The sequence below is a fragment of the Micromesistius poutassou genome, assembly GCF_964030765.1.
Source record: "Micromesistius poutassou genome assembly, contig: SCAFFOLD_5986, whole genome shotgun sequence".
NCBI lineage: Eukaryota > Metazoa > Chordata > Actinopteri > Gadiformes > Gadidae > Micromesistius > Micromesistius poutassou.
Window position 1 is genome coordinate 1 of NW_028179871.1, and position 13,213 is coordinate 13,213.

General features: G+C 42.9%; 1 protein-coding gene across 1 annotated transcript; it reads right to left on the bottom strand.

The window, feature by feature from the left end:
* Window positions 1–71: 71 nt before the first annotated feature.
* On the bottom strand, window positions 72–11,284 carry LOC311371319 (uncharacterized protein; the record flags this gene model as incomplete). Its single annotated transcript, XM_084489468.1, is given in 10 exon segments — window positions 72–92; window positions 94–524; window positions 1,739–2,047; window positions 2,451–2,608; window positions 2,710–2,810; window positions 3,344–3,486; window positions 4,942–4,992; window positions 7,941–8,012; window positions 9,975–10,124; window positions 11,140–11,284. Coding segments are annotated over 10 exon segments (1,527 nt in total). The 5' UTR covers window positions 11,231–11,284.
* Between the last annotated feature and the right edge of the window lie 1,929 nt (window positions 11,285–13,213).

Consider the following 13,213-nt stretch of genomic DNA (forward strand, 5'->3'; position numbering starts at 1 on the left):
CCCACTCCATACCCTAAACCCAGGGAGGAGGTCCTCCTGGGTGAAGGTGGACCTGAAGGTGTGGATGTGTGTCAGTGTGTCTGAGGACCCTCCTACACCTCGGGACACTCTGTAGAAGGACAGAGTGCCAGCAGGCCGGTCCAGATACACTCCTACTCTGGTAGAGCCAGCGGGGGGGAGACGTATGTCTGTCGGTCTACCGTTGTACCAGGCAGAGTAACCACCATCATGACAAAAAAGACTCCAGGACTTGTTGTTCCTTCCAAGCAGGCTGTCATCACCCCGTCCACTCCTTGTGATTCCTCTGTATGTCACTCCTATATAAACATCTCCTTTCCACTCTACCTCCCAGTAACAGCAGCCAGTCAGAGCCTCTCTACACAACACCTGGGGCCAGTAGTCAAATCTCTCTGGGTGATCCGGATACAACTGGTCCTCTCTGACCCGCATCACCTTTCTGTTGTCCTCAGACAGAGAGAGTCGTCTGTAGGCTGTGTTTGGGTCCAGTGTGAGTTCACAGACATCTGACGGGAGAACAAGACATGATATTATTCATAATTCCTGAGATATTCCAGGTTATTCGCCCAAAATTCCCCCATTCATTTCCATTGGAAAAATTCAAAAAACGCTGATTGATGCTTCATCCTCTTCAACCACTTAAGACATCATAACTTGGTCAAAATGACCATCATTACCGTTTACCATCGTTCAAACAATTAAACAAATCTACACATTTGTATCTTCAATAATATTTGAACAGAATTTCAATATCATTTATACTTTTTTCAGAATCACAGTTTTAGTTTCATTCCGGATTCGTTTTCAGTTGGTCTCGTTCTAGCCTTCTGACTCAGCTGTTGTTCGTTGAGCAATCAGTGGACATCACAGCACTCTGGAGGAGTCTGGTTTAAGTCACGCGGTGGAGGGTAGTGTGGTCTTTGTTAGTCGCTCTCTCTCCCTCATGGACTACAACAATGGACTACAATAGTGGACTACAATAATGGACGTTAGCACTGGCGTTAGCCAGCGTTTGCTAGCGTTGATGTTAGCACTGATGTTAGCATTAGTGCTGAAGTTAGCATTGACGTTAGCATTAGCGTTGCAGTTAGCATTGCCATAAGCTCTGCAGTTAGCGTTGATGCTAGCGTTAGCTCTGAAGTTAGCATTGACGTGAATGTGATCTATGTATGAGTATGTATATGTATTTGTATGTTTATGTATTTTTACGTGTACATATGTATACGTATGTGTACATATGCATACTGTATGTATGTACATGTATGTCAGTTCTATGGTTAAAGACGAAGTCTGTGGTTTGAGGCAAGGTTAAATTAGACAACATACATGGCTGGTTGTCTGCTTCCAGTAGAAACTCAACATCAATGGACTTAAAAACACCTCTTTCACGTCATGACATCCACTAAAACTAGGGAACGGTTCACAGAATTCACGGTTCGGTTCATATCACGGTTTTGGGTTCGCTACATTTTGGGTAAAGCAGGGGATGTGGGGATGTGACTATAAAAAAAGTACACATATAAACATATAGACACACACACACACACACACATAAATATACACACACCTCAACAACAATGTTATGAATATATCAACATTAATGTTATAAATACATCAATAACAATGTTGTGAATACATAAACAACAACGTTATGAATACATCAACAACAATGTTATGAATACATCAACAACAAGCATCTCTTCTTGGATCCAGATCTTACCAAAGACAAGCAGCTCAGCGGTGTGATTGGCCGTGCCAGCGCTGTTGCTCGCCATGCAGCAGACCGTGTTCACGCCAAACCTCACCCCGCTGATGAAGAGGAACCCCCTCTCCACCCAGGCCTCCGATTGGTCGTCTGTGCCATCCCTCTCCAGGGGCCTGCCGTTGTGGAGCCACTCGACGGTGGGCTCCGGCGTGCCGCCGGCATCGCAGGTGAAGCGGGCCGTTTGGCCCACGGGCAATCGCAGGGTAGAGGAGTGGAACTTTGTGATGCTGGGGGCCACCTCCTCCTCCGTGGGCATCACTGAACCTGAAGAAACCAGGAGGAGAGGAGTGAACGTTTCTAGAGATGCACCATCAGACACTCCCTTCACTCTGTCCTAATACCTGTCCACTAGAGGGCGACTCAGGAGATTCACCCATCAGTTGCGTATGGTATGATGTCTGCCATTATTTGCAAAGGACTTTTGTTTGGCTGAATTATAGCCTAGCCTTTACTTCTTGTATTTGTTCTAGTATTTTGCTTTTTGCCATTTTCCTTTATTTTTGGGATTGAAGACTGCCTATGCCTGGTGATATAAAAAATAAAAATATCACCACGTCATTTTTGCCTCTCTGCTGATTTTTGTGCCGACCCTTAAGACCCTCTACGGCACAGAGAACAGAAAGGAGGAACCGTTCTCCACTCATGAACACAAACAAAGTCTACGGACCCTCTTTGTCCAGCTCAGCCTCCAGATGATCCAGGTCCACGGCCTTCTCACAGATCCAGTGGTGCAGTCTGTCACACGCTTGTTTGGACCAGCCGCCCTCCCCTGCTACGACACAGACTTCTGCTCCGCTGTCATCGCCTGGTTTAGCGCGTCTCCAACTGAGAACCACGAGGAGGAGACAGTGGAGCCCAGTGTTGAGGTGAGGTCACTCTGTCACTCTCAGAGAAGAGATGCTGCCGAACAGAGTCATCAGCCTTACCTTGAGGTCATGGGGGTACCATCCACCCACTTGATGGTCCCCTTTGTGTCTCTATTGCTCAGTCCAATCCAGGAAGGGCCTATCAATCTGTTGACAAACTCCTGTTTCCAAAGGTAACAGCATCTGTTGTCACGACAACACAGCTGAACACACACATGCAATCTCTCTCTCTCTCTCTTTCTCACACTCACACAATGTCTCTCTCTCTCACTCCATCACTCACAATATGTCACACACACACACACACACACACACAGTGGCAACCCAGCTCTGACAATCAACGTGATGCAGAGCACCTGCGGGCCAGGGGAGAGCAGACCTTAAAGAGCCTGCTGCTCCAAGGTGCATTCAGGGCTGTCTTGGCCTGGGTGCAAGGAGAGTCCAGCCGTTGTGGCTGTGGTGGTGCCGCCGCCGCCCTGTGGAACCAGGCTGTGGAGTCCACCCTATTATCTTTTTGTTCTTTTAAGAATGATACTTTATGTTTGATTAAAGGTGCCTTTGTGGCTTAACACCTAAGACAATTGTGTGCTGATTGGAGTTCACTCCAATTCGGTTCACTCCCCGAGCCGGGTTGCCACAAAACACACACACACACACACACACACCACACACACACACACACACACACACACACCTCTTCTTCTCTGCTGTTGATAACCACCAGGTCTGCGTTTCTCTGCAGACAGATTTCTCTACTGGCCTTCCAGCTCTTCTTAGTAGTAGACATGAGGTAGAAACTCTGACCGTATAACATCCAGCCCTTAAGTGTGAATTCATCTGTTGAATGTAAAAGAAAATCCTTAAAGACATAGCCATGGGACATAGCATCCCATGGCATGCTATTTTATGGATGCTTTAATATAGGTGTTAGTGGGCCCCTAATACAGTACTTGAAGACGTTCAAGAAATTCAGCCTTGGTGCAGAATTACAGCCACTGAGAGCCAGTCCCACAATGAGCTCAGCAAAAAGCAAAAGCTGTTTGCGCCTCCGGATGATATTATGAATCTTAAACGACTACGTCGGGTTTTCAGACGCCTCTGGTTCTTCCACTTCCACGTCAATATTAAGTACAGACTGAACCGCGAAATGGAGGAGAAAGGGATTGTTGCCCGCGATTGTTGCCCAGAGTTGTCTGCGTCGGGTTGGTTGAGAAGGAATTGGGAACCGCAACGGAGCCCCGCTGCCCGTTGCCCGGGGTTGTCTCCCGCCGGAGCCCCGCTGCCCGCCCCCGGGGCTGCCCGCCCAGCCCCACTGCCCACTACAGCAGGGCTCCGACGGACAATCCTGGGCAACTATCCTTTACTCCTCCGTGTCGCGGTTCCCAATTCCTTCTCAACCAACCCGACACAGTCTAGTCTTTTCACCAAATGGGAGCTTTATGCAAGCTTGCGTTATTGTGTTGTGTGTTATGCACCATAACACCAACAGCAGAACGGTTATCCAAATAACAAAGACAAACACTTGCGTTACAGTGTGTGTATTCACACACACGCATGTGGCGCTCGCACGGTCCTAGCTCAATTGTCTCATTGGCGGGCCAAATTCTCTGGGCGGGCCAAGCAGAGAAAGGGGAGGTAACCTGGCCCCATATGACGACATATGGGGCCGGAAGCCAAATCGAAGCGTTTCAGCAATCCTTTTTTCAAAGACGGAGTAAGATACCTACTTCTCAGTTTAAACCTAATGCAACTTTTAGCTACTGGGGGACCATAGGGAGGTTAGGGGAACTCAACTTAATGTTAGAAAACCTCATAAAGTGAAATTTTCATGCCATGGGACCTTTATCAAACACAGTACTGCTTATCTTACTGTCTTCATTACTGACACACAACCCTGAGACCTGACCTCAGTAGACCACAATAGAAACATTTCCTTAACAAACCACAATAGAAGCATGACCTTGATAGACGACAAAAGAAACCTGACCTTAGTAGACCACAATAGAAACGGTCTATCTTTGTGGAAGTGAGTTAGAATTGTAAAGCCTAATGGAGCGCATAGCAAAGACTTGCTCCTCTACTGGAGCTACTGCTACTGCTCCCCCTGCTGGAGGAGGAGACTAACAACACCTGCAGTACCACTGTGCTGCCAGAAGGGGGACATCTTTTATTTATTTTATTTGGTGGTAGTTTAACACCGTCTATGCTCCGTCTATGCTGTTCAAACATAAATCACAAAAGAAAAAAATGTTAATAATGCGATTGATTTAATAACTTGGATAAAACCCTCACCGAGTTCATCCAGTAAGCGCTCTCTCCCCTCCTTCCAAGGTGACGGTTTGTCTAGGACAGGACAGAGGAGTACAGAAGGAATGAGCTCTAAAACAGAACGACATCGTCTCTAAATGTCACAGGACCCACAGCCAACCAAACACAAAGTCCATCCCCCCTGAAAGAAAACATGATATCATTATTAATATTAATACTAATTAAAATATCAATAACTATAATTATCAATATCATTATCGTTGCTATTATATACATATTTTTTTTCTGCATACTCACCCTCTAGTTGCACTTAAACCCATAGCTATAATGTGGAAACCCCAGTTGATAATGTAACAAATTTCTGAGCGCATAACAACAGCACATAATTACATTTTGCCTATAATATTACAACGTATAACATTTTGGTTCACCTATTACGTAATGAAGCACCCATTATAATTTTCTCCTCATGTTATGAAGCAAGCATAATCATTTTCTAGCCGTTTTCATGTCCTCTGACCCTGAGGGTGATTCACACTTGATGGTGATTCATACTTTATTTGCGGACATCGATGTTGTTTAGACATCAGTAGAATCAACAGGGGGGTTTAGGGGGGTGAGCTTGCAAGGGGTGGGATAAGTGCGGCCGCTGTCACTGTAGTTTGTTTTGGTTTGACCACAGACAAAATGGAGGTAGAATGGGCAGAACTCATCACGATCATCTTAAATATTGCTAAAAAAAAAATTATTGCATCCACAAAATCCGAAGCATCGATCGATGAAAGATTGGAGCATGAGTTAGAGACAAATAGAAGAAACGACGAAGAAGAAGGGCATCGCGAACGACTGCGTTACCGGAAAAAGAGAGTGTATTTTATTGCTTAATTTCCCATATAACAAACACTGGGACAAATGTAGTTAATTTCTGTGTTTAAACAGGGTGAGAAAACAGGGAGTGGAAGGACGGGACCATATAATTGTCTAACTGTTATCAATAATAATTTTCTATACACACGTGAACTCATGTATTGAAATTTATTGTATGATGTGTACTTTTATTGTTATGAAAGGTCCTATCTTTTAGCATTCACCACGAATGACTATGAACAAAAGGCTGATTTTCATTTAGGGGGCCACTCAATGACATGCAAATGCAGACCGAAGCGTCATCAACACGCCCACTCAAGTGGTGTGAGAAATACAGACTTTCTACTCCTCATTCACATATAAGGTAATTTACATTTCCTGCAGAGAAAATACTACCTCAGCGGTAGTATTATACAGGAGATTTTCAGGGTACAAATGTCAGGATATGTTGTTCACACATACCGCATATCAGGAGAATAGCCGAAGAATATCAGGACTTACACATGTGTCTGAAAGCAGCTAGTGTGTGAGCATTTGATTACATTATAAAATGAGTCAATTCATGGGTTACAGGGGTAATTGTTCAATGGAAAGTGTAGTATACTATGCATGCAAATCAATTATTCAATATCTTTTACTGTTATTCAGAGCTCAAAGTGCATTGACATTTTAAAAATGCATGGCAACTACTATTGGTTAGTTGGAAATAATAATAACAAACAGCTGAAAGTTGTGTATTTAAAAAATATATTTAAAAAAAATACATATAAAAAGATGTATAGACATAATTCACCATACTGTGTTATTGACAAGATAAAATAATCTGCCGTTGCGTTGTCGACGTGTGAAATTGTCTCTTCACTTCTTTTTTTGGGATGTCAATGTCTTGCGATATTGATATCGCTCTTTGAGCGGGATGCTCAAAGAGGCGAGCAATATTTTAAAATAAATAAAGTTTAGCAAGTAAGGGATAATCACTGAGAGGCAGGGCAATAAACAGTTTGATATGCCAGGCTCGTGGACGTGGTAAGCAGTAACCTTCCACGAGCCTATCAAACTGTTTCTTGCCCTGCCTTGAGGTGAATATCCCGTTTATTCTACTTCTTGCTTGCCAACATAATAAAACAATTCAAATACTTTAATAATGATGCTTTTTCTTATTCATATTGCATGCTTAATAAATGTATACTCTGAGTTCATCTCCCTCAAAAAGTAGTCCCCTTTAGAACTATGGTGAATAACGTTAGCTCAGCTGTAGCTAATTAGTTTCTATAGCAACCACACAAGGCTGCATCTGATCACTAGTTTAATAACGTAGTTGCTACATTGTGTCTTGCTTGCGAAACTATGTATCGACTGACCCTCCGATAGATTTCCGACACATTTTAGAAACTTTTTTAAACAATGGACCTCATGTTTGATATTTCTGTGATAGAAAAAATATATAAGCGATGTATTGATCTACTAATTGATGACGCTTTGCTCAGTCAGCAGCAAGTACAACCGACAAGTCAGCGGGCAACCTGCCGGGTTAATCCCCCCCTCCCAGCCAATCAGAATCAAGCATTCTTAAACGAAGTAGAATAAAAAGGTGTAGTCTACAATAGACATAAGGTCTCAGCTGGGAGAATGTGTCGACGGCGGGGCTGTGGTCTCCATCTTGCCGTTGTCTTGCAACGTCTGCGTCCGCCTGTGTGCAGTGTGTGTATGGGCGTGTGTATGTGTGTGTGTGTGTGTGTGTGTGTGAACTGCAGGCTGCTTGGCACATGCACGTTGACCAATGTTTGTAATAACGCTGTTTAAAAGAACGGCGTTAGGTAACTTTAATTTTTTCAGTAACGGGGTAATCTAACTAATTACTGTTTCCGTCGTTACAACGTCGTTATAGTTACTGAACGTTAAATGCTTTTTTTTGTACAGTTACAGTTTTAATAGTTATTTTCCCTGGTAACTAGTGACTTTTATTATAAAGTAATTAAGTTACTAACTCAGTTAGCTCTTTTTGGAACAAGTACTGAGTAACTATAACTAATTACTTTTTTAAAGTAACGTTCCCAACACTGGCGTTGACCAAGTGTGCCGGAGTAACTTGTCCAACAGGCCTGCTAATATATAGTAGTACGATTATATATCAGGATGATATGATTCAGACTCACTGAAGCACAGGGAGATGAGGAGAATAATCAGCAGTCCGATGCTCACAATGACAGCGATGTGCAACCATAGAGCTGTTCAGGAGTAGGACACACACACACACACACACACAAACACGGTCACTTTGGCTAAAAAAAAATTCGAAACATAAATCTTAAAGATCCCATGGCATGCTACTTTATGGATGCTTATATATAGGTGTTAGTGGGCCCCTCTAGTATTTGAAGACGTTCAAGAAATTCAGCCTTAGTGCAGAATTACAGCCACTACGAGCCAGTCCCACAATGAGCTCTCCACAAATGTGCCGTTTTTAGAGTCGGGTCAAGGTGGAGGGTGGGGGTGTGGCCCTGAGCAGCTTGTGGCCACGGTACCATGCGCTAGTGTTTACAGTGGAACAATGAACACTCCGGGTGCTCCGGCGGGAGTCCTGGAGCTCTATATGTAATTAATATCATATTATATATACTGTAGATATCTATATAATATAATATATATTATCATGGTCGAAAGCTGTTTGCGCCTCCGGACGACTGCGTCGGGTTCTCAGACGCCTCTGGTTCTTCCACTTTCACGTCAATATTAAGTACAGACTGAACCGCGAAATGGAGGAGAAAGGGATTGTTGCCCGCCATTGTTGCCCGGGGTTGTCTCCCGCCGGAGCCCCGCTGCCCGCCGGCAACGGGCAGCGTTCAGCGGGCAGCGGGGCTCCGGTGGACAATCCTGGGCAACAATCCCTTTCTCCTCCATGTCGCGGCCCCCAATTCCTTCTCAACCATGGCCGAGATAACCCCCACTACGAATCTCGTTGTGGAAATACCAGAGACCTCAGAGAACCCGACGCAGTCTAGCCTCACCAAATGGGAGCTTTATGCAAGCTTGCGTTATTGTGTTGCGTGTTAGGCGCCAATAACACCAACAGCAGAACGGTTATCCAAATAACAATGAACACTTGCGTTACAGTGTGTGTATTCACACACACACACACACACACATGTGGCGCTCGCACGGTCCTAGCTCAGTTGTCTCATTGGCGGGCCAAATTCTCTGTGCGGGCCAAGCAGAGAAAGGGGAGGTAACCTGGCCCCATATGAAGACATATGGGGCCAGATCCCAAATCAGCGCGTTTGAGCTTTCATTTTTTCAAAGGCGGAGCAAGATACCTAGTGCTCGTTTTACACCTAACGCAATTTTTAGCTACTGGGGAGGCTAGGGGAACTCATATTAATGTTAGAAAACCTCATAAAGTGAAAATTTCATGCCATGGGACCTTTAAATGTATGTGGAGGAAAACAGATATTATTTTGGATCATTTATTTGGACTGGATTATTTATTTTAAATTCTCTAAAAAGGGGCACCTACCAAATCTTCTCTTCCTGGTCTCCTCCCGGTCCAAAGACGTGTCCTCGGGTTCCTCAGGTTCCTCAGAGGGTCCAGGGTCCAGTTCAGAGATGGTGACCATGGTTACTCTCTGATGGCTTCCACTGCTTCTGAACCTAGCCTCCATCTTTGCTCCATCAGCTGGAAAAAACACATCACATGTTTTAATTCTCAATTACATGTTGCGAAATGTTTTTCTTCATTTGACACACAGACTCACTGATGCACTCAAGCGCACACACACGGACACACAGAGTATGTTCATATATATATTCACACTGCGTGGCCATCATTCACAGTCCAGACAGTACACCTGATATCACTTCAGTTAAATGAGTAGCCATTATTAAAACACACAATTGATGAAATAAACCATTGTCACTCTAATGTCACGTTGCACTACCATTCATAATAAGTAATGAAAAAACTAAACTTGTGTTTGGCTCCCTAAAGTTACTCTGCACTCTGTTCCACGTATATAACGAACATATATCATGAACGTTATTTAGGAGAATAAATCTGTCTCTACGGTCGCTGGTTCATCAGGTCGGTCACTCTGAAGTAGAACGTTTGCTAAACGTAAATCTAAAATGCATGCAGATGAAAACATATTATTTACTGGATTAGTTGTTTTGAATCCTCTAAAAAGGGCAACTACCAAATCTTCTCTTCCTGGTCTCCCTCCGGTCAAAAGACGTGTCCTCAGGTTCCTCAGAGAGTCCAGGGTCCGGTTCAGAGATGGTGACCATGGTTACTCTCTCATGGCTTCCACTGCTTCTGAACTTAGCCTCCATCTTTGCTCCATCAGCTGGAAAAACCACATGACGTGTTTTAATTCTCAATTACGTGTTGCGAAACGTTTTTCTTCAACAATTATCTGATGTCTTTATTTGACACACAGACTCACTGATGCACTCAAGCGCACACACACAGACACACAGAGTATGTTCATACATATATTCATACTGCGTGGCCATCATTCACAGTCCAGACAGTCTCCCTACGGTCTGCAGAATCCTTCCCCGTCTTTAAGAAACACCTGAAGACCTCTAATGAGAACAGCTCAGTAAGTGATGACTGGTACTGTGGCTCTTGTGTTGAGTTTAGAACACACTTAAGCACAACAAGTACTGGTCTCTAGCATACATACGTATACGTTATTATTCCCTCATTATTCATATATACACACACATAGTTATAGAGTAATACACACAGAAATACATACGTACACACATGTGGCCTGCGTGTCACCAGGGTCTTTCACAACGGCACACACAGAAAATATGAGGATATGTATTGTGGGATAGTTTGAGATATGTTCATATTAATGACAAACTTGATATAATTGTGTTAAATTCATAAGTACACCTGATATCACTTCAGTTAAATGAGTAGCCATTATTAAAACACAAAATTGTTGATGAAATAAACCATTGTCACTCTAATGTCACGTTGCACTACCATTCATAATAAGTAATGAAAAAACTAAACTTGTGTTCGGCTCCCTAAAGTTACTCTGCACTCTGTTCCACGTATATAACGAACATATATCATGAAACACAGAACTACTTGAGATGCCTATCAGTAGTCCGTAACTCACGGGCGTAATCACAAGTCAAGTAAAGTAACAAAAAAAAAGGGTTTTGTCTAGAACACACACATGTCGTTATTTAGGAGAATAAATCTGTCTCTACGGTCGCTGGTTCATCAGGTCGGTCACTCTGAATTAAAACGTTTGCTAAACGTGAATCTAAAATGCATGCAGATGAAAACATATTGTTTACTGGATTAGTTATTTTGAATCCTCTAAAGAGGGCACCTACCAAATCTTCTCTTCCTGGTCTCCCTCTGGTCCAAAGACGTGTCCTCAGGTTCCTCAGAGAGTCCAGGGTCCGGTTCAGCGATGGTGTCCATGGTTCCTCTCTGACAGCTCTCACTGCTTCTGCTCTCAGGATTCAGCTCCGCTATTTCAGCTGGAGAAACCACGTCACAGGTTTGAATTCTGACCAATCATCTACTTGCAATCTGATACCATCAGTATCAGGAAATGTTTTTCTTCCACTCTTATCAGATGTCTTCATTTGACACACAGACTCACTGACGCACGCAAACACACACACACAAGATTATTTTCTCATTTAATATAAAGATACAACATATAGAGGTATAATATAGCAGATAGCGTAGTGGACATGTCTAGCAGTCCATTACAGATTTATATTTATATTGATACAACTTAACTCGGCACACTATGGGAACTGCAGTGTGTTACTGTGGTCTTAAAGCAGCGTGGGTTGTTCCAGTAGTTGATGTGAACTCTGATGCGTATCACTTCTGTGATCCGCTAACGTCATCATAGACAGCAGCTCAGGGTTACACATGTAAAGACTACAAGGATATGTCATGTTGTTTTACTTTGATTACTTCGAACATACAGAATTCCCATCCAAACAAACCAGTTTTATGTTGAACCTCGATCATTCATGTTTATAATATCTTTTATATATACAGACTGTCGTTCAGAATGAGATGTGATCACAGCCGACCTGCATCAGACCTACGGCAGGTTGTGAACCTTTAGAGAAGAACGACTGATTAGGGGGCGTTATCAACAAGTAACAGGTCAATTAAATAATAGTATAATAATAGTGTAATAATATATATATATTTTTTTTTTTTTAACGTCATGGCTTTGCAATGCATGTGCAGCCTTGTGACGTTTAATAGTAAAATATGTTGGTTCTGTAAATTACATAATAGTTTAATAATAGTGTAATAATATATATATATATATATATATATTAAACGTCATGGCTTTGCAGTGCACTTGCAGCCTCTCGCCACCAGGGGGGGGCTGCAGCCCCTTGTCTCTCTCTCTCTCTCTCTCCCACCTTACGGTAACCCAGCAGTGGACCACTCTAACCACTAGATGGCGACACTGCACCACAAACCTAGCCCTTTAAACCGGTCATGGGTCATTTCTGCTCTTTGCACTTTGATTTAAACTGGTCTGGATTGAGTTTCAAGGCTCTCACGCGAAGACATCTCAAAACATTTAAATGTATTATATTATATTACAGCGTTCCAATTCAAATCGGAAATTAATAGTTGAAATATGCACCAAAAATCAATTAAAATACATTTTCTCATTCCGATTGCTGTAGTAATTGCTTACTGCTACTTACTGATACTTACTACAGGTGATTATTGGCTGATATTTTTCGCACTATAGCGAAACAGGATGCAATTAATAGTTTGAAATATGAATATAAATAAAAAATGTATCAAACTATACTTGAAACAATTAATTGGGTCCTGTTTCGCAACAATGCAAAGTGTCTGCAAATGATCACCTTCAGTAAGTAGCAGCCTGCCATTGGCACGTACTACAGCAATCAGTAAGACTAAATATAGCTTAATATCGTTTTTGGTGAATATTTTAAAGTATTAATTGCATCCCGGCTCTCTCTCTCTCTCTCTTCTTGGTCTGTCTCTCTCTCTCTCTCTCTCTCTCTCTTCTTGGTCTCTCTCTCTCTCTGTGTTCTTGGTCTCTCTCTCTCTCTCTCTCTCTCTCTCTCTCTCTCTCTTCTTGGTCTCTCTCTCTCGTCTCTCTCTCTCTCTCTCTCTCTCTTTCTCTTCTAGGATTGTCTCTCTCCTCGCTCCCTCTCTCTCCCTCTCTTGTTATAATGCAAATAAGGTGGAAAAAATGATAAATACTTTCTAAAGAATTTATTTTTAATTTCAACGTGAACACAACCCAAACTTGTTATTCCCCTTGTAGCCACTAGGGGGCGGAGCAGACTGTGTGTGTGTGTGTGTGTGTGTGTGTGTGTGTGTGTGTGTGTGTGTGTGTGTGTGTGTGTGTGTGTGTGTGTGTGTGTGTGTGTGTGTGTGTGT